Raw genomic sequence first — 23,692 nt, 5'->3', positions numbered from 1 at the left:
CCTATACCTCGAATATTCCAAAATAAAATCTTAATTGAGATGATTTTGGTAACGGACCCTTGGATCGGGTTTGATAACCTTTTTGCTTCTTCCGGTTGCTCTTGGAAACAACATTAGTAAACCCCTCCTCATCAACATCTTTATAAACTACTAGGGTCTGGTGAATGACCTCCAAGTCCTGGGTAATGATAGGACATCGATGCGAAATGACAGCAGCAAAGGAGTGCGACTGAATGGCAGAATCCACTTGCACATTCCCCTCCTCAAGTTGCTGAAAGTCGACCATAAGGGGGACAGGAACATGTTAGAGCTGTAACACCGGGTCTAAAATTGAGATACTCTCTACACCATTGGAACAAATAACATCATTAGTAACATTCTCAAGATCCAAATGATAGGTGAAGGCAGACTTGTCACTATGCGCATGTCTGCTTGAATTAAGGGGCAACACTTCTGGATAGGTTTTCTGATTGCGCAACGTATGAGTCAACGGGGGCAACAACCGTGGGGGAGACGTGATGTTCAGGTGGTTGATCAGTTGCCGCAACCGGTGCCATAATTTTAGAAGCCGGTTTTACAAAAGCTAAAGAAGACCCAAGTGATGTTCAGGTGACTGTTCTAATGATGCAGCTGGTGCCGTAACTTCATAATTAACGACCAATTTCTCAAAAGCCGCAGATGACCGAATACCAAGTGGATTTTCACGTGCCTACCACTTCTTTGTTTGAGCTTTCTGTTGTGTTATAGTCTTCTTCCCCTTATCCTGCACCTTCTTAGTGTTATCTCTGGCCAGGTTCAAATCTTTTTATGGATACAACCAATGACAGTTCGTGACTGAGTGTCCAAGAATTTGACAATATGAGCAGAATTCAGGGAGCCACTCGTACTCCACCTCAATAGGAAAGCGAACCCTTCCCTCTCCACCATGATCTCTTAAAAAAAAACCGACGAGAGAAGTCTATATCCACTAGCACCCACGCATAATTGCCAAAGGTGCGTATCTGAGTTACGACATCAATGATGATAGGAGTGCCAATTGCGCCTGCAATTTCCAATAATGTTCTTTCTAACCAGTACTCTTGTGGCAAGTCCAGTAGTCGTATCCAAACATGCGCATGTGTCAGACGCTGAGAATATTTAATAAAATCCTTGGACCATTGGGAAAGACTTAATAGTCCCGGCTTTAAGTTAACCATCCCCATTGCAAGAGAAGTACAACATCGTCCTCTGAGGAGAATGAGAACTCGTAGAATCCGCGACCAAGGAAGATTAGACACCACGGACCCTTAGTTTTCCAGAGCTTCGATAATTTTGGGGTTACTTCTTTAGTTGTGTACGGGCTTGTCACCCTTGTTCATGAATAGCTGGTCGTGCATATGATGCTTGCATTTCTTTAACCGCGTGACATAGACATTCTCTGTGATTTTTATTGATAAATTATCCCCTCGAATTGTCGGTTGAGGAAGAAATACACTCTTAACCACGGCCGCAGGCGAAAGCACTTGTGCAAAAGAGCGTTGTTGTTGCAGTGCCTTTGGTGCGACAGTTGGATTTTCGGCCACGCAAGGCCTTGGACAAGAGAACTCCATAGCCTCAGCTGTCCCTAGCTCTAACCAAACCAATAGGTTCAAAAGAAAAAGGGAATTCCCAATTCTAATTGAAATTATGAAAACAACACACCGTCCTAGCGATTTGGAATTGGATAAATTTTAAAGGATGGAGAGCAATTTTACCTCCACACTCCTTAATCTAACAAGACACTTTTAATGAATAACAAAATCATGAGAACTAGCACAAAACTTAAAAGGGACAATATTTATAAATTATCGTGAACTTGCAAATCCAACATTATCAAAATTATAAACAAATATATATAAATTACTTTTAAAATAGTTCATTGATTTGTATAATTTTTCACGATATAAAAGAGAGAAATAATATTTAAATAATTATTTTTAAACGATTAATTTTATAACAACTCTCTTTTATACTCTTATTATTTTTATTCTTTCTCTTTTTTTTTCGGCTTAATTATACTTTTGGTCCTCGTGTTTTGGCCTACTCACGAAATTGGTCCTACCCTTTTAAAACAGAACAAAACGGTCATTCAATTATCATTTTTGTTGCATTTTTCATCCTACCTCCTATTTTCAAACTCTAGTAACGCAGAGAAATGACAGTTTTAGGCGGTTTTAGACCTAACCCCTATGCTCAACCATGAAATCAACAAGGAATAAAACATGTGGGCACAAGAAATCCATTCTATTAAGCACACTAACAAAAAAAAAACCTAATTTGAAACATATCTTAGAAATTAAGGTTTTTTTTTGTTAGTGTGTTGAATAAAGTGGATTCTTTGTACCTACATGCTTTATTCCTTGTTTATTTCATGGTTGAGCATAGGGGGTAGGTCTAAAACTATTATTTCTCTGCGTTTTTGGAGAATAAAATGGGGGGTAGGACGAAAAATGCAACAAAAATGATAATTGAAGGACTGTTTTGTTCTGTTTTAAAATGGCAGGACCAATTTCGTGAGTAGGCCAAAATACGAGGACCAAAAGTGTAATTAAGCCTTTTTTTCTCTATTATTATTGTCATAAAAAAAGTAAAAATGGTTGTCACTGAATTGTTTAAAAATAATTATCCAAATATCCTTGAAAAAATATCAGAGGGAGTGGTTGAGAGTTGAGACATATAATTGTATCATTAATTGAAATATCATTCTCTATTTTGGATGTATGGTTCTAGCTATTTTTCTTTTGATACGACTTTAAGGTTCTGGCTAGTAACGTCATAAAATTAAAGACTGCATGGTACACGCGTTTTTTTAAGAAAATACCACAGGGAACATATTTGTCTAACTACTGTATCTCTCCTTAAAGAACTCAAAAAGTTAAATTTTCCAAAAGATAAAAACATGGTTTTCATAAGGTAAAATCATGAAAGACAAAACTGCAAAAGTTAAATTTTATCTTGGCTTTGATTTTCAAATATACCACCGATCAGAAATGCCATTACGATTGGCAACCTCTCCTTAAAGATAATGGCATTTCGCATAATCCAAATGTATCAGACTTGTGCAAGCCAAATCAAAAACAAACTTGTATAGAAAATGTGAAATTTTATGAAACTAAAACTTATACAAACAAAATAAAGAAAATCAAGGAAATATAACTATGCATATATTTTAATATTATATTATTTTTTTTCTTATATTAATAATAAAAAATACTCAAAATGTGTCTAATGAAAAGGACCTAAATGAGTATATATGTGTGGCTAGTATAATGCTACAAATATAGTAGATATATAACCACATACACACAGATACATTTATTCTTTGAGTTCATATACCATAGGGAAACACAACTCAAAAATTAAGAAAGATGGGGAAAGAGGAGTATTATCCATTGTTTGAGACAAGGAGAGGGAAGGGAAGACTCATGTACATAATATTCTCTTTCTCTTTGTTTGTAGGAATTTGCTCCATTTGGGTTTATAGAGTGAGTTATATACCCAAAAAAGATGGAAAATGGGTTTGGATTGGATTGCTTTGTGCTGAACTATGGTTTGGTTTTTATTGGTTCCTACGTCAAGCCCTTAGATGGAACCCGATTTTCAGGCAACCCTTCCCTGAAAGACTTTCACAAAGGTATATATATCTACCATAACAAAATTTAATTAATTACTATGTATAAAATAAGTATAGTTCATAAGATTACTTTAGTTATGTCATCATGAAAACTTTTTATAAGTTACTATTTGATTTTGAGCTCAAGTGAATGAAACTAACAGAACAAGTACACAGTGCATATTTAAAAAATAAAAATAGAAAGTACACAGTATCTATTTTTCTGAGCAATGTTGTATCTCTAGAAAAATAACATCAAGAATTCTTCAAGAATAAATATTAGTCAATCACAATGCACTATTTGCCACAATTCAAGGAGGTGTGACTAAAAAATAGGAAGTGAACAAATAAATTATGGAATTAAAATTTGTCAGCTGTGTCTTGAAAAATTCTTGATGCTATTTTTCTAGAGAAATAGCATTTTCCTTTCTATTTAATTTTCACCTATATATAGAATAATCCAGCCATCAATGCTATTCACCGACAAACATATATCATGAACACACCCTCCTATCACTATTATAAGCAAAAATCAATATTTTAGATTCATCAATTAATGATGTATATAGTTTTTTATTATAGACCATGTACTTCATCTAATGAACAAATATTTTACTTTTTTTTAAGAATAATTGCTTATTTTGGTATGCTTAAAGAGTGTCCAGGAGACACTAGTTAACAAGACCAGTTTCTTATCATAGTTAGTGGAGGGTGTACATGTTTATTTTATATTTTTAATATATAATTGCGCTTTAAAATATTAAATTTAAATAGTTATTTATTGTAAAGAGTTAATTAAATTTTATGAATTAAGTGATTAAGCTCAAATATTTTATTAAGTTTGTAAAGGCCAAGTCAATTGGAAATTTGGGAGTAATCTAGTTTAAATCTGAGTTGAAATCAGGGTGGCAAAATGATTGGATTTGATGATTTTGGATGGAAATTGATGGATCAAAATAATTTTTAATCCATTAAAAGGTAACACTGAATTATCAGGACCTCTTACATATGAAAACTAGAGGGTTAAGAAAGTATAAGATTTATAACTTTTTTATTTCATAAAAAAATTGTATTTGTTATATGTTTTTGAATATTTATAAACAACAACTTTAATTACTTTAAATTTGTAATTTTTCTAAGTATGTATAAGTATTGAGAAATATTTTGATGAAAGATATGGTGAAAGTAAGTGTATATGTTTTGAAGCAGATATGGGAACATGCTGCCCAAAGTGGACATATTTGTGTGTACGGCAAATCCAGAGATTGAGCCACCAATAATGGTGATTAACACAGTATTATCTGTGATGGCATATGATTATCCAACAGAGAAGCTTAGTGTGTATCTTTCAGACGATGGTGGATCAGACGTTACATTTTATGCTCTCTTAGAAGCTTCTAAATTTGCTAAGCATTGGTTGCCATTTTGTAAGAGATTCAAGATTGAACCTAGGTCGCCAAGTGCATATTTCAAGACTTTAGCTACTTACCCAAATAATGATGCTAAAGAGCTTTTGGCCATCAAGGTAACAAAAAATCTCTTCGGGAATATATCTTTTCAGAATGCTTCTCATATGAACCTATAAAAAATGGATTTAAAGGTGTGCTCTTAGGTTAAAGTATTTTGGTTAACTTTTAGGTTAATTTGGCATAACATATTATTGTATGTTGTTATTGAACAAATGAAATATAATTGCAAATTATTACCAATAAAATTCGCGGCATAGCAACCATCGGCCTATATAGCCCACTACTAATTGAGCTGAGCTCAATTTTTATAGCACATGAATAAAGTGGACTGACCCTCTTTGACCCATTTATATGAGCTGGCCCACCAGGCCGAAGCGGGTTGGGCCGGCTACTCCAATTGACAGTCAGTGCCGGACTTTGGGGTGTGCAAACCGCTCAATGGAACCGGGCCTCCCCAAGGTATGGGCCTCAAAAAAAATTATAGTCTAGTAAAACTACTAAGCTCTATCCCTTTTGAGAGGGTGATTTGAGGTTTTTCATGTATACGGTAGTTGTACCGCATATATACGACACATTGTATTTATCTTTTAAAAAATATAAATAGAATGTTGTTCTTTTAAAAAAAAATACGTTTTTATTTTATCACGGGTCTCTTTTCACCTACAGAACCGAGCCTCCAGATTCGTAGGAACGGCTCTGTTGACGGTCTATTCAAAAAGATAATATTTTGGCAAGATTACTGAAAAAATGTAATAATGGAAACTTTTTAATTTCCATGTAATAGAGAATGTACCAAGATATGGAAAGTCGAGTAGAAAATGCATCCAAGTTGGGTAAAGTACCAGAAGAAACATACTCAAAGCATAAGGAGTTTTCTGAATGGGGTTCATATTCATCTAAACGTGACCATGACACAATTCTTCATGTATGTATCCTTTTCTTTTCTGATTGAATTTCGACCTAGTTTAAAATATCTTCGTATTTGTTGTACGGAATTGCTCTTAGACTTCTAAAATTGCTCCCAGACACCTTCAAATTATTCAAATACCTCGACAAAAGTTGACTGTCGTTCCTAAATTACTAATAATTTAATATGACAATTAGTTGGTTTGTATTAATTTTTTTATAGATACTGCTTCATAGAAAAGACAATGCCAGAGATGAAGATGGGTTGGTTATGCCCACCTTGGTATATTTGGCTCGTGAGAAAAGACCCCAATTTCATCATAACTTCAAAGCTGGAGCTATGAATTCATTGGTACTCTATATAATGTTATTAATTGTACCCCTTAAAGAAAGTATACAATGAATTAATTGTTGGTCCTCAATGCAGATAAGGGTGTCATCAATGATTAGCAATGGAAAAATAATTCTGAATGTAGATTGTGACATGTACTCAAACAATTCTCAATCAATAAGAGATGCACTTTGCTTCTTCATGGATGAAGAGAAGGGACATGAAATTGCCTTTGTGCAGACTCCTCAGGGCTTTGAAAATATCACAAAAAATGACATATACGGTGGTTCTTTGCTTGTAGCTTATGAGGTATAGTAGTTCATATATGCTAATAAAATTGAAGTTTATTAATAGAATATAGTTGTTTACACCTAAAAATAATTATATTTGCTCTCACCTCTCACTACAAACTTCCTCCAAGCCACCACCTTCCTCTCCCCCTCCTAGTCCAAATAAACTTTATGTACACATGGATCTGGTGGCGTGTTCCCCGTTCCAACAACTGCACCACCCTCTTTCACATTGGTACCATTTGCATATCGGAAGCTTGCTAGGTCAGCGCTATAATTTATAAACTTTTGAACATATATGCAGGTGGAATTTTATGGCTTAGATGGATTTGGTGGGCCTTTGTATATTGGAACTGGCTGCTTTCATAGAAGAGATGTACTATGTGGAAGAAAGTATAGTGATCAATGCAAGATTGATTGGAAGAATGTAAATGATGAAAATATTGATCATATGATAAAAGTAGCAAGCTTGCAAGAGCTAGAAGAAAAATCAAAGACTCTTGCAAGTTGTACCTATGAGGAAAACACATCATGGGGAAAAGAGGTCACACTCACCTTTCAAAAATTATATAACTTTTTTTGTCATTCACTTCTTCATATATTCATAAATGTATGAATATTTGATTGCAGATGGGACTACTATATGGTTGTGTTGTGGAGGATGTAATAACAGGATTATCAATTTTATGCAAAGGATGGAAATCAGTATTCTATAATCCTACAAGAAAAGCTTTCTTGGGTTTGAGTCCAACCACATTGCTAGAATCACTTGTTCAACATAAGAGATGGTCTGAAGGAGAATTTCAAATTGTACTTTCAAAGTTCAGTCCTATTTGGTATGCTTTTGGACTGATCAGTCCAGGCCTTCAAATGTCCTATTGTTACTATAATCTATGGGCCCTAAACTCTTTTCCAACTCTGTATTATTCCATCATCCCTTCACTATATCTCCTCAAAGGCATTCCCTTGTTCCCACAGGTATGAAAATGTTACTACCTCTATTTTTAAAATTAAAACTATCACATGATTTCTAGTAATGTTAATCTAATTTTATTTTTTTTTGATGAATTGATTAGATTTCAAGTCCTTGGTTCATACCTTTTGCATATGTCATAGTTGGGGATTCAATATACTGTTTGTTAGAGTTTTTGAGGGTAGGAGGTACAATTAAAGGTTGGTGGAATGAATTGAGGATGTGGCTTTACAAGAGAACAAGTTCTTACCTTTTTGCTTTTGTAGATAACATGTTGAAAGTTTTTGGATTTTCAAATTCAAATTTCATAATATCTACTAAGATAGCTGAGGAAAATGTTTCACAAAGATATGAGAAGGAAATTATAGAGTTTGGAAACTCAACTCCAATGCTCACTTTATTGGCTACACTTGCAATGTTGAATTTGTTTTGTCTTGTTGGGATGTTGCTAAAGGAGGTTGTGTTAGGTAAAGCAAGTGTTACATTATTTGAGACAATGTTATTGCAAGTTTTACTAAGTGGGGTTTTGGTTCTTATCAATATACCTATTTATCAAGGCCTTTTCCTAAGGAGAGATAAGGGAAGATTGCCAAGGTCTGTTGCAGTTACATCAACAACATTGGCTCTAAGTGTATGTGTCCTCTATAGTGCCCTTGGCTAAATTCATATCCTTGACACTTTTTAGTTTTACTTTTAAAAAATTAATAATAAAGTAATATTATTCTCAATGCATTTTTAGTTTTACTTTTAAAAAATGAATAATAAAGTAATATTATTCTCAATGCAATTTATGTGTCTACGGATGTCCATAATTTGATAGAGGTCACAAAATGAATATTGGTCATAACTTTGTTGGTCGGACTTATGTTAATTGTTCTACATTTGATTATATTTAGACATACACTAATGATTGTTTCTACTTACTTTGGTGTTCTTAAACATTTAAGGGTTTTTATGGTAATCAATGAGACATCAAGGGGCATAATTGTTAAAGATAGTTAGTGACCAAGTCATTGGCCTATCTATTTTGTTTAAAGATATTAAAATTAAGTAATCAATATAACGGTATTCATAGTTTCTCTCTTTCTGACATGGCATAGACTCTCTCTCTCTAAACCTCCCATTGTATTAAAATTTCTCAAACTATAGTCGCAGTAGTCGAACTGAAACTAGACACTCTCTATGGAGACAAATCTTTTATAAATGGGTTTGTCTAACATGTGCAATATTGTGCATGTTAAGTTAACTTAAAGTAGTAACTTTCTATTGAAAAACATCAATTATTTAATAAAAAGTTGTATATTTAATATAAAATACACAAGTTTCAAGACTAACTTACCATTTTAAATTTCTTAACATGTGCAAATTTGCTCATGATATAAAAATCCTTTATAATTATTACTACTTGTCAGCACACTGGTACACTTGCTAGTGTTTTGTCATCGTCATTCAAAGTCATGTACAGTCATACACAGTTTAGAGATCTTTCAAGGTTATAATGTGACTTAGGTTAAAGTGGGTTATATTTGGGAAAAGCTTACTAACAAAATAATTGGAGTTAGATATTTGCTACGGATCCCTATACATTAAAACATGGCCACCTTTGATTTATTCGCGACAACAACATGGTTACTAATTATAAGTAGAATTACATATTCATCCTTTTTTTTTCAAGAGACTAAATTTTTTATGCTAGTAGTGTCGGATTAGCGTTGGCTTAAACCACGCTAAATCAATAATTATTATTTTTTTCTATTAATAGAGAAGAAGGGTGACATCTTTTAAACAATTTTTTCCATTCACCATCTTTAGTACATTTTACAAGCAGAACAGAGAAGTATTAGATCAATTGCTTATGATTGTAATTCTATTTTTCCTGAAATATAGCAATTCTAGGGTGTTTTTGATGTAATTCACGAATAAATCATGGAAATCGACAAATCAAGACATCTGAAGATCAGTGAAGACTTTGGGAAGATCAAGAATGAAGATTCAAGTGGCCTCATAAGACATTAGAAGGGAGAAATTTTGTTCCCGGGTCCCAAGACATCTTATACGGAAGCAAACAACCAAAAGGACGAAAAAACAAGGATTTATGCATCGGAACGCACTCACAGCTGCCCTGAGCATGGTCAATGCACCCAGAGCATGGCCATGCTCCCCAAGCAAAGCCTGTGCGCCCCAAGCATTGTTGAATACGGGCCAAAACTGCTTTTTTACTACTAGTATTTTATAAAAGAGATATCAATGGGTTACAAGAATAAGTCTCCCGCCTAATTCTACCCAAAGTCCTAATATCTTCCCATGAACAAGAGACTCAATCCTAATAGTGTTTCTCAAGGTAAATCAACCCAAACCCTAGTGTTTGTTGCCAAGAGCAGACTCTATACAAACCCTAGTTTTCTTGTTGGCTTCTAAACCCTTGTTTTAGCCTCCTCTATCTCAAGGTTTACTCTGATACAAAGTATATATTTATATTAAAATTATCCCTCATAAAATTGAAACAAATCTAGGCCGAAAAATATGTTTCTGTTATATTTTCTGCTGGAAAATTCGGGCCCCGAATTCCTCCATTCGGCCACCGATTTTTGCTGAACCAACAGACAAAAAACAACACTAAAATTCTGCCACCAAGCCAGTCAATTCGGCCACCGAATTAGACAACATCGGAACTCCAATTTCTCCAATTTTGAGTCACTTTCACAACAATCTCCACCTTGACTCTAAATTAGTGATGATGCCAATTTAACATCAACACATTGCTGCTCTTTCCCTTGCTTCCCACTACACCAAGTAGATCCACAAGTTTACACCTTACCTCTTCAACCATTGGAAAACCTTCCGCCTTTTGAAGATTCTTGCTTCCCACTACGCTAGGAATTTTAGGTAGCTCCACAAGTACACACTTTAACCTCTTCAGCCATCGGAATGTCTTCCGCCTTCTCGAAGATCCTTGTATCGAAACTACGCTAGGAATTTCAGGTAGTTCCACTAGCATTCACCATAACCTCTTCAACACAGGACACCTCCCGCTGTTGGAACAAAATGTGTTTCACAATGAACCTTAATGAGTTTTGATGATAACAAGGTATTAAAAATTGTCAATTGGTTATTGCTAATAATTGTTCAAGTGTACAGGACCAAAGGCTAGTCAAGTAATTTCAATAGGTCTTGGAAGAACAATGGAAAGAAAAAGAATTCTAAGCATCTGAAGAAAACTGCGTCTGAAGCTTAAAGTGCTTCTGAAGCTGAAGTGCTCCTGAAGTGATGACGTCATCAGAAGCAGAAGGTCATCAGAAGCAGGGTTTTCATCAGAAGCGAAATCATCACCAGAAGCTACATTCAATCCGTATATTCAAACTGAAGATCTAAAGTAGCTGTTTCTCATTTCAACCTTATCTAAGAAGAACGAAGAATTGAAAGGGAGGTATCAACGGTCATTTGGATAGTACTGAGCATTTGTCCTTCGTTAACAGAGTTGACAAAGTACAAGTGTACAACCACTACCTCCACTACTCTGTTTTTGTCCACGCTACAAGACAAGACAACAGCTATGCCTGCAGAATTTGTGCCTTCAAGATGGGAATGAATTTGAAGCTAATTCTTCAAAGGACTACACCCAAATCAGGAAAAGGATTACTGGTGAATGATCAAAGGATTTCAAACGACTCTTTAGACGTGCTAATTATCTCAACGTCTCTTTCACGCCTCTATATAAAGGAGTGAAGACTTGAAGATTGTAGATAGAGATACACAAGTTCAAAAGCGCCAAAACTCTGTCAATTTGATTCTACAAAGCACACTGAATTTCTGCACTGATTTGATACATCTTAGAAATTCAAAAGTCTAGAGTCTTTATCGTATTGTATTGAGAACACCACTGATTGTATATCAAGTGTTCAAGTCAAACTTAATTCTTTGTATTTTTGTTTGATCAGAAGACTCTTGCCTGCGTGCTTGAGCATTAGAAGTCTCTTGCTTAGTGCTTGAGCATTGGAAGACTCTTGCGTGTGTGCTTGAGCATTTTTGTGAAGTCTCATACTTAGAGAGTATTGAGCATTTGTAATCTTTGTGATTATAGTGAAATCTCCTTGGAAGTGCAAGGGGGACTGGACTACTTCCGTGTTGTGGAAGGAACCAGGATAACTGCTTGTGTCTTTGTCTTTCTTTTCTCTGCTCTGTTCTTTTCCGCTGCATATCTGATTCTGATCATTTCATCAGAAGCACTCACAAACTGCTTCTGAAGGTTTATCAGAAGAAGAATTTTTTAGAGAGAAAAAGAAAACACAATTCAACCCCCCCTTCTTGTGTTTTTCTCACCTTCACCCGCTTATGTGAAGATCACCTTGTATCCAATCACCCTTGGCCTTTTTTTAGGGTAATCCCGCAAGCCGTGCTATACATTCTTCAACCTTCGGAATGCCTTCCGTCTTCATGAAGAAATCCCTTGCTCACCAGTAGAGCATAACACCGAAGGTCCTCCATAGCCGTACCATTACTGGTGTGTTCAACTCCACCTCAAGCTGAGCTTCCAACCTCTCAACTAGAAAATGTGTACACCTCACTATGTCTTCAACCTTAAAACTCCCCCTCAACAGGTAGATCATGAGTATTGTTACCTCCGCCTCTCCAGACTGATCATGAGTATTCTTACCACCTCTTCTCCATGCTGATGTTGAGTGTTTAACGTCTCTCTAGACGACCACCGCTCTACCATACATCAATCCCAAGGTGAGACACATCACCTTCTTCATCCTCCAAAAAACACACCACCAGAGCACATGCATCCTCATAACCCTCAGAGACAATTTGTGTGGAGTTGCCATTAATCTCCGGACAATCCTTCATGAAGTGATCCATCTTGTGACAGTTAAAGCATTTAGACTTTGACTTGTTACCACTCTTTCTCTAGTTACCTCTACCTCCACCATTACCTCTTGAAACACTTAGGCCTTCACCGTTTTCATCAGTTCTCAAGTCATTGGTTCTCAAAGCCGCTTGAACTTCTTCCAAGGTAACAGTTCCTTCTTTTCCATATAGCATGGTATCTTTGAACGATTCAAAAGATTTCGGTAAAGCACACAACAAGAGTATAGTTTTATCTTCATCCTCAAGTTGCACCTCAATATTCTCCAAGTCATCAAGGATTTTGTTGAACTCTATAAATTGCTCCATGATGGCCTTTGACTCCACCATCTTGAATGACTAGAGTTGTTGCTTTAGAAATTGCCGATGAGCCAAAGACTTTGTCATATACAAAGATTCCAACTTTGACCTCATCGATGATGCGTTGGTTCCTTCGCTACTTCTCTCAAAACTTTATCCCTGAGGCACAAGACAATGGCACTCCTGGTATTGTCCACCATCTCAGTCTTCTCCGCTCGTGACATGGTGACCGGTAACGCAGCTTCACCCTCTCAAAGCTTTCTCACACTTTTTGTTGTATTACAACCGCTTCCATCTTTACCTTCCATAACCCCAAATCTTTATCTCAGGTAAACTTCTCAATATCCCACTTTGAACCCATGATACTTGATTATCCTTTGATCCTTGCCCCACGGTGGACACCAATTGTTGTGAATTCGATGAAAAATCACACCAATAAATACTAGATGTGTGAAGCAAGTGAAAATCAAGCAACCAAAACAAAGTGTATGGAATTTATAAACACAAGCCACAAGTAGAAAACATCGAGAGAAAGAAAGAGAGAACACAAAAGAATTTGTTTACCCATTTCGGTCTAAATTGACCTAGTCTGGGGAGAGAGCAGCCCTCCTTTTCACTATAATGATGAGTAACTTTACAAAGAGATATCATCGGGTTACAAGAATAAGTCTTCCGCCTAATTCTACCCAAAGTCTCAATCTCTTCCCGTGACCAAGAGACTCAATCCTAATAGTGTTTCCCGGTAAATCAACCCCAACCCTAGTGTTTGTTGCCAAGAGCAAACACTATACAAACCCTAGTTTTCTTGTTGGCTTCTAAATCCTTGTTTTAGCCCTCTCTATCTCAAGGTTTACTCTGATACAAAGTCTATATTTATAGTAAAAGTATCCCTCATAAAATTGGAACAAATCTAGGCTCGAAAATACGTTTCTGTTATATTTTCTGCTGGCAAATTCGGACCCCGAATTCCTCCATTCGGCCACCGATTTTTGCCGAACCAACAGACGAAAAACAACACTCAAATTCGGCCACCGAGCTAGTCAATTCGGCCACCGAATTAGACAATATCATAACTCTAATTTCTTCAATTTTGAGTCACTTTCACAACACCTTAAACAACTAATATTGTGAGACCGGATAGATTATTAGACATTTGTTGTCTTGTGAGAATTATTTATAGATGAAATAAACTACTCCATATAATTGACAAACTTTCCAAGCTTTTCATCATACTCCTCTTTTTTACCATTCGTGTGCTGTTGAAGATTGATTAATATTTTGTTGAAGTGTTGAATTTTATCTTGAATTTGATTTTCCAATACTACTACTTCACCTGTCAGAAAAAGTCATAACTGTGTTTGGTTCTCTCCCTACTATGAAACGACACACGAGGCCAAAAAATTAATTTGATCAACCACCGATCAGAAATGCCATTAGGAACTTTTAATGAAAAACAAACAAACAAAATACTATACAAACAAAATAAAAAAATTTAAGGAAATATAACAATTCATGTACGTATTTTAAAATTGTATTTCTTTGTTTCTTATATTAATAATAAAAAAAATACTCAAGGTGTCTTATGAAAAGGACCAAATATAATGCTACATGCATACATTTTTAACCACATACACACATTTATTCTTTGAGTATAAAATAGCATATCTCATTGAGTTCATATACCATAGGGAATCACAACTCAAGAATTAACAAAGATGGCAAAAGAGGAGTATTATCCATTGTTTGAGACAAGGAGAAGGAAGGGAAGACTCATGTACAGAGTATTCTCTTTCTCATTGTTAATAGGAATTTGGTCCATTTGGGTTTACAGATTGAGTTACATACCCAAAGAAGATGGAAAATGGGTTTGGATTGGATTGCTTTGTGCTGAATTATGGTTTGGTTTTTATTGGTTCCTTCGTCAAGCCCTTAGATGGAACCCTATTTTCAGGCAACCCTTCCCTGAAAGACTCACTCAAAGGTATATACATTATATATGTAGTCGTCATACACATCTACTATATATAGCAATATTTAATCAACTATTATGTATAAAGTAAGTATATTTATAAGATTAATTTAATCATGTCATCATATAAACTTTTTATTATAAGTTACTCCATTTTGAGCACAAGTGAATGAAACTCATAGAATAAGTACACCACACCTATTACTTTTTCCTTTTTTTTGTTGATCTCAACACCTATTTCTGTTCACCAAAAAACATATATGAATTTTTTAGAGGGTCAACCATATATGCTATTCACCGACAAACACCAGCAATACATTCTTATTTTACTATTAAAAGTGCTTAAAGAGTGTCTGGGGACACTCGTTAACATTTTCCTTTTATTTAATATATAATTGTTCTTTTAAATATTAAATTTAATTTAAATATTTATTTATTGTATTGAAAAAAATTGAGTTAGTTAAATTTCATGAATTAAGTAAATAGCTAATTAAGTTTTTAAAGGGAAAATCGATTGGAAATTTGGGAGTAATCTAGTTTGAATCTTAGTTGAATGAATTTTGTAGTGAATATATATTGGATGGATTGTAAATTAATTAGGGGAAATACTAATAAGTGTCTTTAAGGCATTGTTTAAGCATCCAAAAGTACTCCCTCCGTCCTACGATAGATAACCTATTTGAAAATATGTATTATTAACCTAACATACTTTGACCGTATTTTTCTACTAATATACAAAGATAAATAATATCATATAAGATATAAGATGTGGTTGGATTCATCTTGATGAATATTTTTAAAATATCAAATTTTTATAATTTTTTATAATAGATAAGTAAAGTTATTTAAGATCAAAATTGTGTATTGATATGTGTGACAAGGTCAACTGTGTCACTTAATATGGGGCGGAGGGAGAGTAGTTTTTACATGAAAGATTTTGTAGTTATGACTTTTACACGTGTTTAACTTGTATTTTCAAGATAAAATTTCTTTTTGAAAACTCATTAAACATTGTCTTTAGGACACTTGTTAGCGGACTCATTGATTGATCAAGTTTCTACTCCTAGTTGAAACAGTCATTTTACTTCTTCTTTCATTTGAAAACTAGTGGGTAAAGACAAAAATATTCATAATTTTTTTATTTCATAAATTTTACTTCCATAGAAAAACCCATTTATAATTTTTCTAAGTATGTATCATTATTGAGATGTCTTTTGATGAAAGTTAAGTGTACATGTTTTGAAGCAGATATGAGAACATGCTACCCAAAGTGGACATATTTGTGTGTACGGCAAATCCAGATATTGAGCCACCAATAATGGTGATTAACACAGTATTATCTGTGATGGCATATGATTATCCAACAGAGAAGCTTAGTGTGTATCTTTCAGATGATGGTGGATCAGACGTTACATTTTATGCTCTCTTAGAAGCTTCTAAATTTGCGAAGCATTGGTTGCCATTTTGTAAGAGATTCAAAGTTGAACCTAGGTCTCCAGATGCATATTTCAAGACCTTAGACACTTGCCCAAATAATGCTAAAGAGTTTTTGGCCATCAAGGTAACAAAGTAACCAACTTTGCTCTAAATATGTAAGGGTGTGTTTGTTTCACCTTTAAAAAAAAAAAATTGTTAAAAGAATTTAGAGATTTTTTTAAAAAATATTTTGTTTACTATTCATAAAAATCACTTAAAAATACAAGATTTTTAACTTGTATATGCGTTGCCTTGTTATTTTTAGAAAAATAGATTTTGAAAAAAGCTAATCCTAAATGCCAACGGGTGAAAATTAGCTCAATGATAATCTAAGAGCTCACCTTTAATGAGGATGAGGGGTCTGACGGTGAAAATGAAGACAAATTTTATTATTTTTTATTAAATTTTAGGTTAATTTGATAGAACAAATTATTGTTATTTAATTTGTTCAATAACAACGGTTTATTGTTATTGAACAAATTAAATACAATCGCAAATAAGCTCAATGAGGAAGAGGGATCTGACGGTGAAAATGATGGCTTGAAAATATTGTTATTGAACAAATTAAATACAATCATAAATCAGCTTAATAAGGATGAGGGGTCAGACCTCTCCTCCTCATTGAGCTGATTTGTGATTGAGAGGGGTATAAAGGTGTGCTCTTAGATTATTATTATCTTTTTTGTTATTTTAGGTTAATTTGATAGAACATATTATTGTTATTTAATTTGTTGGTTTAATTGCACTTTTTCCTCCTATTTTTTGGTAATTGTGCGATTTTGCACCCCTCTTTTTTTTTTGAGCGAATATTGTTATTTAATTTAATTGAACAAATTATTACTAATAAAATTTGCCGCATAGCAACCAATGTAGTACAAGGGACTAGAGTGGCACAATATGCGGCTAACCAATGGTCGAATTATAGCTGAAATAAATATTTACATTTAGTATATGATTCGTCTCAAATAAGATTATCTTTTTTTTTTGTAGTGTCGAGATTTGAACTCAAACCTTGCATATATTATATATTGTCCCTATCAACTAAGATAAGCTCACGATGACATAAATATCTCAAATAAGATTATCTACGATGATGGAAACATACAGAGAGAAGAAGAAGAATAAATAAAAATAAAAAAAAGGGTTGTATAGCATTATTAGTAATATCTATCTACTATTGGATCAAGACAGTATATGAGGACCCATCTTTTTTAAATGCAAAATTTTGCAATAAAGTGAAACTTTGTCATGAGAGGTGTTATACAACAAGCACAGATCCATGTTATATCAAGGGGGCACTTGACCCCACTTCTTCAATGTAACTACTAACTAATTATTATAATGTTTTGCCCCCTCTTTAAATCTTGCTTTGATCCTACAAAGACAGCTAATTAAAACTTCATTAGATTGATTAATGTATGAGTCTTGCTAACAAATTCTTTAAGCGCATTGTTTAAGAAACCTTCAAAATAAAATTGTTTTGAAAATACAAATCAAACACATGTAAAAGTCATAATTATACAATTTTCAATGTAAAAGTTACTACTTTAGGATGCTAAAAAAATGCCCTAAAATATTGAAGATAAATTTTTAATAATTGTTTAGTCACGTACACAGAAAATGATATATTTGACGGTGTATAAAGACACGTGGAGAGAAGTTATATTTTTTAAATGATAAGGTGTCTTCAATTTTGAAGAAATAATGTTATTAATTTTTTGGCTTAATTATAACGGTGTCGTCGTTTAAACGATAAAGAAATGATATTCGTACAACCACTTTATGACAACGTTTGTACAATTTTCTCTCTTATATTCACATTATTTTCTTTTTCCCTCTCTTCCTTTTTCTCTCCCCATAATTTTTGACCAATAAAAAGAGAAAAAAACAAGATAGTCATCAAAGTTATCTTTAAATGGATTTACATATATCACTACTCATTTATAATAAATGACCTTAACTTCACAAGTTGAAATTTCTGGATCCCTCCTTATATACAACAACAATTGTGGTTCTTTCGCCTGTAAAACAAAAAACAAGTGTACTTCACATCAATAAAGACAACATGTTAGACTTGCTACTTAATCCTATGAAATTGATTTGCAACCAAATTAAAGACAAACAAAATAAAATTTGTCCTAATTTCCTTGTACTAAATTTTTTATTCTTTTAGTTTTATAAATGTACCCAATATTATTTAATAACAAAATTGGAAATTCATTTCATTTTTGTTAGTATGTTGATTCCATTATTTGAAACTTTTTTTATTTTCATGTCATAGAGAATGTACCAAGATATGGAAAGTCGAGTAGAAAATGCATCCAAGTTGGGTAAAGTACCAGAAGAAACATACTCAAAGCATAAGGAGTTTTCTGAATGGGGTTCATATTCATCTAAACGTGACCATGACACAATTCTTCATGTATGTATCCTTTTCTTTTCTGATTGAATTTCCTTCACCTAGTTTAAAATATCTTCGTATTTGTTGTCCGGAATTTCTCTTTAGACTTCTAAAATTGCTTCCAGACACCTTCAAATTATTCAAATACCTCCACGATAGTTGATTGTCGTTCCTGATATACTAATAATTTAATATGACAAATTAGTTGGTTTGTATTAATTTGTTTATAGATACTGCTTCATAGAAAAGACAATGCCAGAGATGAAGATGGGTTTGTTATGCCCACATTGGTATATTTGGCTCGTGAGAAAAGACCCCAATTTCAACATAACTTCAAAGCTGGAGCTATGAATTCATTGGTACTCTATATAATGTATTAATTGTTCCCCAAGAAAGTATGCAGTGTATTAATTGTTGGTCCACAATGCAGATAAGGGTGTCATCAATGATTAGCAATGGGAAAATAATTCTGAATGTAGATTGTGACATGTACTCAAACAATTCTCAATCAATAAGAGATGCACTTTGCTTCTTCATGGATGAAGAGAAGGGACATGAAATTGCCTTTGTGCAGGCTCCTCAGGGCTTTGAAAATATCACAAAAAATGACATATACGGTGGTTCTTTTCGCATACCTCATGAGGTAAATATGTTCATAAAATTGAAGTGTATACACTAAAGAGTTAAATATATTTTTGGTCCCTATAAATATGCTGATTGACTCCAATAGTAGCTTATTTACACCAATTGTTTATAAACTTTGAACACATATGTAATGTAGGTGGATTTACATGGCTTTGATGGATTTGGCGGGCCCATGTATATTGGAACTGGCTGCTTTCATAGAAGAGATGCACTATGTGGAAGAAAGTATAGTGATCAATACAAGATTGATTGGAAGAATGCAAATGATGAAAATATTGATCATATGATAAAAGAAGTAAGCTTGCAAGAGCTAGAAGAAAAATCAAAGACTCTTGCAAGTTGTACCTACGAGGAAAACACATCATGGGGAAAAGAGGTCACAATCACTCTCTTTTTCATTCAAAATCAAAAGTAAATTTAAAAAAAAAAAAACTAGGGTTTTGGAAAATTTTAAAATATGATAACTTTGGTTTTTGGTTACAAAGTTTTTCCATTATTTTGGTCATTCAATTCTTAAAATCATCGAATTAGAATCCTCTCTATTTCAAAAAAAAAAAAAAAATATATATATATATATAGAGGACATCACTTTATAAGAAAAATATGCAAAAAATAGATAGTGCATTAAATATCTTTTTAAGCCTTTGTGGATCATTCTCTTCAAATGTGATTCTCAATTTATTTTGAGAAATAGAGATGATACTAACCCCTGTTAGTTACAAAGTGTCATTGCAAAAGCTATTGAATATTGGTTATACATTTTCTACCAAAAAAAAAAATATTGGTTATACAATATGTGTTTGGATGAATGCAAGAACTTACGAGGAAACAGATTTCTCACAATAGTTCTCACGCAGTTTAATGGTAGATATGGTTTAAAATATTTTGTTATTGTGTAATATGAGTCGTCTGATCTCAAACTAACGGCATCTGAGATTGTTTACTACGTATAAACGTGTGGTTCTCTTATGATAGTGAATTAGGATCCTTTTTGTTATACGTCAAGGAGTAAAAACATATTGAATTCAAAAAAGTATTATCTTGTTGTACTATTATAAATTTAAAAAATGTATGAATACTTTTGATTGCAGATGGGACTACTATATGGTTGTGTAGTGGAGGATGTAATAACAGGATTATATATTTTATGTAAAGGATGGAAATCAGTATATTATAATCCAACAAGGAGACCTTTCTTAGGTTTGACTCCAACAACCTTACCAGAATCACTTGTTCAACATAAGAGATGGTCTGAAGGACAATTTCAAATTGTACTTTCAAAGTTCAGTCCTATTTGGTATGCTTCTGGATTGATCAATCCAGGTCTTCAAATGTCTTATTGTTACTATAATCTATGGGCGTTAAACTCTATTCCAACTCTCTATTATTCCATCATCCCTTCACTTTATCTACTCAAAGGCATTCCCTTGTTCCCACAGGTATGAAAATGTTACTACCTCTATTTTTTAAATTAAAATTGGGGTTAATAGTGTTTTACCCCCTGTAATATAGGTCATTTCCGGTTTTACCCCTTGTAAAATATTTTTTTGGGATTTTGTCCTTGTAATTTGAAGATTTCGTCCCTGTAAAATATTTTACAAGGAGGAAAACCGGAAATGACCTATATTACAAGGGGGTAAAGCACTGTTAACCCTTAAAACTATCTTATGATTTCTAGTAATGTTATTCTAATTTTTGTTTTGATGAATTGATCAGATTTCAAGTCCATGGTTCATACCTTTTGCATATGTCATAGTTGGTGATTCAACATATTGTTTGTTAGAGTTTCTGAGAGTAGGAGGTACAATTAAAGGTTGGTGGAATGAGTTGAGGATGTGGGTTTATAAGAGAACAAGTTCTTACCTTTTTGCTTTTGTAGATAACATGTTGAAAGTTTTTGGATTTTCAAATTCAAATTTCATAATATCTACTAAGGTAGCTGAGGAAAATGTTTCACAAAGATATGAGAAGGAAATTATAGAGTTTGGAAACTCATCTCCAATGCTCACTTTATTGGCTACACTTGCAATGTTGAATTTGTTTTGTCTTGTTGGGATGTTGTTAAAGGAGGTTGTGTCAAGTATTAGAATATTTGAGGCAATGTTATTGCAAGTTTTACTAAGTGGGGTTTTGGTTCTTATCAATATACCTATTTATCAAGGCCTTTTTTTAAGGAAAGATAAGGGAAGATTGCCAAGATCTGTTGCAGTTAAATCAACAACATTAGCTTTAAGTGCATGTGTCCTATTTAATTACCTTAGTTAAATTCATGTCCTTGTCACTTTCCATATGCCTCTCTCCCTCAAACAGTCTACTTACCTTAGTTTTGACTTTTTTTAGTTGTAATGTTTTAAATTACTTTTTATTATTTATATTACTATATGTAATCAATAAGCATGTGCTATTTATTGGAAATGGAGTCACTCTTTTAACATTTCTTAGTGTCTCATCTAAATCAATGGTTGAGATCGTTTAATACTAATATGATTTGAGTTGTCTGATTTAAAATTAATGAATAAAATTCATTATCGAATATTACTTCACGAAACTTCTCCCGCAAGAAATTCGGTCCTATTTATTGAAGTGATTTTCTCCTCATAAAAATATGGTATATGTATGCAAACCTAACTAGTTTATGTGTATGTCTAATAGATGGATATTGATTTTTGAAAATTAGTCTTGATTTTTTTATTATTCTCAATGTGCTAATTATTTGATGGAGAATCATGTTAGTGTAGAACAGGGCGGTTTTACCATCCAGCTAGTCTGGGCACACGCTCAGGCTCAGTGACGGATCGCCTATGAAACCCATAGGAGCCATCGCAGGTTTGCAGCCCCCAAATTACCTATAACTATCATATTATCCATAATTTATCAAATGCTGCATCCGTGTTGCAATGGATTGGTAAGCTCCCTAAACCCTCTAGAGGGTGCGGGATTGATCCATGCTACTTTTTTTTTTCTATTGTATTAATAATATTTTTATTAAAAATAAAAGAGGTCATGTAGCAACTTGAACCACTGCACCAGTTCGCAATTTTGCTTGTATCTTACAACTGTTTAATATATATTCTAAAAATATTTGGCAAAATATTTTGTCCGGGCTCTACTAAATTTCTGGCTCCCCCAGTGGTATAGCATAGTTGTAAATGCATGCTTGAACCCATGTATATGTATACGTCCATAATTTAAGATTCATATTAACAGGACGTAATGTGATGATTTTAAAGGGAAAACACTAAAATTAATACTATTTAAAGAAACAAAAATTATATTACTAATCATCCAAACCAACGTTATTGGTCCAACACATGTTTTGTTATGAACTCTAGTGGTAAGAGAGGATCACAGATCTTTATTAACACAACACAAACCTCAAACTTCACGAACTTATCTACAAAACAATCCATATTACGTTTCCCATTTCTCTAATTTTTTCCTTTGGAATCATTATCCACTTCTTTGATATAAAAGGTGACATTTAATTTTCTATTCCATTCTTCTATTTATGTTTCTAATAATGTTGATTTGTCCTTCTGCAATCTCATGAATGATTAAATTCTTGATTTGGAATTCACGTTAGTAACATGATTGCATAACAAAATTGTGTTCCTATTTATATAGATTGACATTTTTTGGGAAAATTTGAAAGGAAATTATAATATTTTGAAATCTAACTCTAGTTTTGTTGAATGTGTTGATATAGTGATAAAAATGAAGGTGGGACCACCCAATGTTGCCATTGCAATGGCAATCTTATTATTATGCAACATGAATGGTGTTCTTGGGATTAGATTTGTGATTGATAGAGAAGAATGTTTCTCTCATTATGTTCAATATGAAGGGGATGCAGTACATGCTTCATTTGTTGTGATAAGTGTTACTGATTCAACATGGCATTTAACTCAAGAAGGTTTAGATCTTACGGTAAGCATTGTTAATTAAATGTATTTTAGATCGTTTGTGTGTGAAATTGCTTTTTTATTTTTGAAATGTAAGTCATGATTTGAATAATGAATGATAAGGTGATGAAAAAATGTTAGGATGGAATGTGACATCATGTGCAAAACAATTTGAGGCATTTCTTGTTTGTTTTAATTCACTTTCCATTTATTTCCTCTCATATAGAGAACGTTACTTGCAACTCAAGATTTTGCTATTACACATATTATATTTATATTATTCATAAGTCAAGTATGAATATAATAGTTTTTGATGGAATCATTAGGTTAGAGGACCTAATGGGGATCAAATTCGTGAATTTCGGGATAAAACAAGTGAGAAATTCGACTTTGTAGCTCATACCAAAGGACCATATCGCTTCTGCTTCACTAACAAGTCACCTTATCGTGAAAAAATCGACTTTGATGTTCATTCTAACCATTTTTCAACCTTTGAACAACATGCACAAGATGGTGAGTCATGTTTGAACTGA

General features: G+C 33.5%; 2 protein-coding genes across 4 annotated transcripts; both read left to right on the top strand.

Annotated features, from left to right (window-relative positions):
• The first annotated feature begins 3,296 nt into the window (after window positions 1-3,296).
• Window positions 3,297-21,545, top strand: LOC11440534 (cellulose synthase-like protein E1). Of its 3 annotated transcripts, none has more exons than XM_039831250.1 (8): window positions 3,297-3,652; window positions 15,984-16,296; window positions 18,493-18,633; window positions 18,843-18,971; window positions 19,043-19,255; window positions 19,394-19,633; window positions 20,349-20,696; window positions 20,974-21,545. In XM_039831250.1, the coding sequence occupies exons 1-8, from the start codon at window positions 3,387-3,389 to the stop codon at window positions 21,520-21,522; spliced, it is 2,199 nt and encodes a 732-aa protein (XP_039687184.1). In that variant the 5' UTR covers window positions 3,297-3,386; the 3' UTR covers window positions 21,523-21,545. The 3 variants fall into 3 exon arrangements, with proteins under 3 accessions (XP_039687184.1, XP_003600351.1, XP_003600348.1); XM_003600303.3 differs by lacking the exons at window positions 15,984-16,296; window positions 18,493-18,633; window positions 18,843-18,971; ... (2 more) ...; window positions 20,349-20,696; window positions 20,974-21,545 and adding exons at window positions 4,841-5,156; window positions 5,885-6,025; window positions 6,230-6,358; ... (2 more) ...; window positions 7,258-7,605; window positions 7,704-8,507 and having other exon boundaries at window positions 3,303-3,652; XM_003600300.4 differs by lacking the exon at window positions 3,297-3,652 and adding an exon at window positions 14,390-14,747.
• Window positions 21,546-22,971: 1,426 nt separating this feature from the next.
• Window positions 22,972-23,692, top strand: LOC11441111 (transmembrane emp24 domain-containing protein p24beta2). The gene is made up of 2 exons (XM_003600299.3): window positions 22,972-23,184; window positions 23,486-23,692. The coding sequence occupies exons 1-2, from the start codon at window positions 22,972-22,974 to the stop codon at window positions 23,690-23,692; spliced, it is 420 nt and encodes a 139-aa protein (XP_003600347.3).

This window comes from Medicago truncatula, chromosome 3 (assembly GCF_003473485.1).
Source record: "Medicago truncatula cultivar Jemalong A17 chromosome 3, MtrunA17r5.0-ANR, whole genome shotgun sequence".
Lineage (NCBI taxonomy): Eukaryota > Viridiplantae > Streptophyta > Magnoliopsida > Fabales > Fabaceae > Medicago > Medicago truncatula.
The sequence above is the reverse complement of the archived record's forward strand: the minus strand, read 5'-3'. Positions and strand labels throughout refer to the sequence as shown.

Coding starts and splice junctions, on each gene's coding strand:
- LOC11440534 (XM_003600303.3), top strand. CDS start 3,387: ATGGGGAAAGAGGAGTATTATCCATTGTTTGAGACAAGGAGAGGGAAG. Junction 5,157..5,884: donor AAGAGCTTTTGGCCATCAAG/GTAACAAAAAAT, acceptor TCCATGTAATAG/AGAATGTACCAAGATATGGA. Junction 6,026..6,229: donor ACCATGACACAATTCTTCAT/GTATGTATCCTT, acceptor ATTTTTTTATAG/ATACTGCTTCATAGAAAAGA.
- LOC11441111 (XM_003600299.3), top strand. CDS start 22,972: ATGAAGGTGGGACCACCCAATGTTGCCATTGCAATGGCAATCTTATTA. Junction 23,185..23,485: donor AAGAAGGTTTAGATCTTACG/GTAAGCATTGTT, acceptor TGGAATCATTAG/GTTAGAGGACCTAATGGGGA.